The sequence below is a fragment of the Elgaria multicarinata genome, chromosome 2 (genome assembly GCF_023053635.1).
Source record: "Elgaria multicarinata webbii isolate HBS135686 ecotype San Diego chromosome 2, rElgMul1.1.pri, whole genome shotgun sequence".
Taxonomy (NCBI): Eukaryota; Metazoa; Chordata; class Lepidosauria; order Squamata; family Anguidae; genus Elgaria; species Elgaria multicarinata.
The window spans coordinates 126,269,855-126,273,996 of NC_086172.1; the positions used below are offsets into that span (position 1 = coordinate 126,269,855).

Below are 4,142 nucleotides of genomic sequence, written 5' to 3' on the forward strand. Positions count from 1 at the left end.
TGCTATGATTACATGTACTGGACAGTATCCAATACCACCACTGCACTCCAACTGTTTCCGTAGCGCCAGTGGGATCCACTGCTAACACAACAGGCCTAGAGCATCCCTATGAATGAGCAGAAATGCTAGTTTTCAGATCGGGACAGGTCAGCGAACCTTCCTTTTGCAAGCTCTCCTAATGTGTGTCATTACAGAAACAAGCATTTCCACATGTTTCCATTTCCTTCAGAAGCTGCGAACTTTCCATTACACTAGTGATGGATCCCGCTAGTGCAGGGGCAGTACTGGATACTACCCACTATTTGCTCTTGTGATCAAGACCTGTACCAAAATTTATTGTTAATTATGCCAACAAAAATAGAGGTTCATGCATGTTTGAGCTGTTTTACCTTCTTTGTAAAGAAATTCAGATGCATGAGGAAGACAAATTATATTGCCATTATTGTTGTTAAGAGAATGAGTCATACACATAATTTGCTTGAAGATATAACTTTGAACTAGATCTGGCCAGGAATATAGCTTAGTTATTTGAACAAACTCTCAGTTCCAGTGTCCAGTTCCAATGAAATGTTATTAAATTTAGGCACCCATGGAAATAATTTCAAGTACTATCCTGTGGATCCAAAATATTGTGCTGAAATGGCTCTGTTTGTTAACTACCAGTATGCATGTCCTTCAAGAAATGTAGGCTTCTCATTTCAGAAGGCAGAGGGTTTTTAGAAAAAGATGCTGGTGCCAATTTGAATAATGAACAAGGCTTGAACTTCTTTTTATATTTTTAACCAGTGGTTTCCCATAATCACGTATTTTATTACCTCCACATGAGCTGCAAATAATATCAATCAGATAGAACCCATTAAAATAAGTCAGGCCAATCCACTGCAGAATGTTATGTCTCTTTGAAACTCCACAGTAATTGTAATGGCAGGGCCTGTGTGAATGCATCCTCAGACAATACTATCTAGGTGTCCCAAGTATTTACATGAGCATATAAGCCTAGAAAATTAATTGCAGAAATTTGGGGGCTTTTAAAAAAAAAATCTTAAAGGCCAAATTTATTTTACAAGAAACAAAATGCATCCTTTGCATTATAGCACATCGACTGAACATACTTTAGAAGCTCATCTTCTCCTAAAAGTTCTCAATGGCAAGTTTAGGGCTTGACCTCATAAGAGAGCTCACTGGAGTTTGTCATCTGACATGTCAGTGAGTAAAATATAGCAATTTCAACAATTCCATCAGCGAAGTTCCTCATACAGTGCCAACCACAGCTCTAAGAACAGCAGCAGCAGAAAGAACTATTACAATGCCTACAGTCATTCGTACATTGCCACTGTTGGGTGAAGTGGGTCCGCTGTCAATGCTGCCACCATAGCCTTTACTTAGGCAATATGGAGGAGCCCAACCATAATTACAATGACAATTTTTAAGAGAATTGCATATTCCTCTGTTATGGCACTTTGTTTGATTACAATCATAGTTCAGAAGAGACACCTTGATACAATCCCTGTTAATACATATCATGCCATTGCCACATTTTGTGCCATCCCTTACTGCTCCAATATCAGCTATGTCCATTCCACTTGGGTAGTTTGTACCCCAGCACAAGCTGTTGCTAAGAGAAGTTTGCATTATGGTGCTATGATCATTCAAATTAGGTAATTCATCAATGTTTATGCATTGAACTCTGCCACACAAGACATTACCATTTTCACATTTTTTATAAACATTACCAGGAATAATGCCACAATTACCAAAACGGTCACCTCGCTTATTTATTTCTTTGAAGCAACCTAGTGGGGCAACCATTGCTTGCTTGCCGAAGATAATTTGGCACTGTTCACTGTGAGTGGAGCATTTCCCATAATAACAATAGGCACCATCATGGCATGGAGCTCCATCTTGTACATAAACATCTTCAGGACACCACTCTGAAACCCCAGTGCAGTATTCAGGAAGATCACAGACGTTAGTCCTTTCTCTACAAACTGTTCCAGCGGAAATAAACTGGCATTTGGCACAACATGTTCCAAACGCACAAGTGGCTCCTGTTCGCAACATACAATTAGACTGGCAACACACGTCTGATTCACAATGAAATTTTGATCCACAGTCACATTGTTCTCCACTCTCTACCACCTGGTTGCCACAATTTTTGAGTTCATAGAGTTTCTCATGTTCTGGTGGAATTAATAGACAATGTTTTCTATCACTATTTGTTAGGTTAAAATAACTCTCATAACTGCAGTTGCTGAACTTGCTTGTGTTGCCCTGCAATGGAGCCATAATGCAAGAATGCTGATCACAAGTGCAGTTCTTCTCATCATGTAGCATTCCAAGGTTATGGCCCAACTGATGAGCAAAAGTTATAGTGAAGGAGAACAAACTAGAAGTAATAAATGCCTCAACAGCAGATGCCCAGAGAGGATCACACACTGTTCCTACAAATGATAATCCAAGCTTGACTCCAAAATGCTTATATACAAATAAGTGGCCAACGTCATGCCTTAGACGCTGGATGAGTATCATTTTCCTCCATGAATTGAAAATGTCAAGTAGTTCATCTATAGTTTTTGTCACTGTTATGAGGTTTCTTTGTGACCAAATCTCCAGTCCAACTACAACCACATGAATTCCAAGAGGCTTATAAAGTGAATCTGCAATATGGACAGCATCCAGTACTTGTCTAGCAGCAAGTGTTTCATTTCTGCCAAAATGAACATACCGTTCATGTTCCACCACAACTGCAATCTTCAGGTACCTTGTGTGTGTCTGCCAAAGCCTTCCTGAAACACTTTTGCCCACTACATATTCAGTGTTCTGGATCATGGCCTCTTGACGACTTCGCTCTTCTTCTGTTAGCCCACACCTCATGTGGACGGCATCCTCCTTCTTTTCCAAACGATACACCACATGTTGTCCAGTAGATGCCTCAACAGGTTCAATTTCGTAAGTCTTACTTTCTACTTGCAGGAGGCCCCTGAGGCCCCCTGAGCATGTGCTGAGGGCAACCAGAGAGGAGGGCTTGCCTTGTACAAAGCCATGGTAGAAACAGTCATCCCTGATGAAAGGATAGTCCACCTGGAGGTCCCCCTCCTTGCTGTAGGTGAAGACGGGGAAGTGTTTAGGGACAAAGCCCCTCTTCTGCCTGAGGTGCACCACGTGGCCCTTCCCCTCCACCTCCAGGAGGTAAGTGAGGTCTTGGGGTTCCCGCCCGCGCCGGGGGGCCATCCTCCTTGGGATGATCACTTCGTAGGAGACGAACCGAAAGCCCTGAGGCGGCGCCTGACAAGAGGTCGGGCTCCAGAATACCCCGGAGGCGAGCACCAGCCACAGAAGTCCTCCGCCGCCGCTGCCCACCCCCATCTCTCCCTTCGGAGGCCAAGGGATGGGAGGGCCTCGCCTCACGTCGGTGGGCGACAGCGGCGAGGGCAGCCAGTCGGGAGGCGCCGCCGCAGCGGCAGGAGGGCAGCCATCGAGTCCCGCCTGCCTGGGGGCGACAGCAACCGGCTCTTCTCCCGTAGAACTGCGCGGCGGGAGGGAGGGGAGGGGAGGGGGAGCGGCGCGGCAAGAGGAGAGCGCCAGGCGGGAAGCGGCGGGAAAGCGGCCGGTGAGGCAGCGGGGACCGGGGTCGAGAGAGGCCTGGAGGGCGCTCCCGGGCGGGAAAAGCAAGTTCACCATTTGAGAGCAAAGTAGGGTTGGCAAGCCCTCTCCCCCCCGCTGCCGCCCATTTTCTGTCAAGGTGTTTTGCTTTGCTTTACGTAACGCTCCACATAACAAAAAGAACGGGAAAAGAAGCGGCCGCCCTAGCTCACCCCCTTGCCCGCCGGCAATCCTGTCCTGCCCGAAACTCTCGGTTGTTGACTGTCCCAACCAGCGGGGATATTGAGCAGCTGCCGCTTTCCTTGCCTTTCGTTTCCGTGCCAGAAGAGCTTCTCCGGCGACGTGGTTGCGCTGCCTGAAGCAGCTTACCGGGCTGCCTGCGTGGCGACCGGTGTGAACGACAAGGAGATCGAAGACGCGTGTCCTTTTCCCGACAAGGGTCGTCGCCTCTTCCTCCCCTCCTAATGAATGAGAAAATGTAAGAAGGCTGAAGGAGGCGCGACGGCACTGAAGGGTAAACCCATCAGCCTGCCCTTGGA

The 4,142-nt window shown here is 46.6% G+C and overlaps 1 protein-coding gene across 1 annotated transcript; it reads right to left on the bottom strand.

Annotated features, from left to right (window-relative positions):
* Positions 1 to 865: 865 nt before the first annotated feature.
* Positions 866 to 3,366, bottom strand: LOC134393767 (disintegrin and metalloproteinase domain-containing protein 21-like). The gene has a single exon (XM_063118858.1). The coding sequence runs from the start codon at positions 3,364 to 3,366 to the stop codon at positions 1,252 to 1,254; it is 2,115 nt and encodes a 704-aa protein (XP_062974928.1). The 3' UTR covers positions 866 to 1,251.
* Positions 3,367 to 4,142: the final 776 nt, after the last annotated feature.

What these genes read in the sequence shown, in the direction of transcription:
- LOC134393767 (XM_063118858.1), bottom strand. Translation starts at nt 3,366, where the DNA reads ATGGGGGTGGGCAGCGGCGGCGGAGGACTTCTGTGGCTGGTGCTCGCC.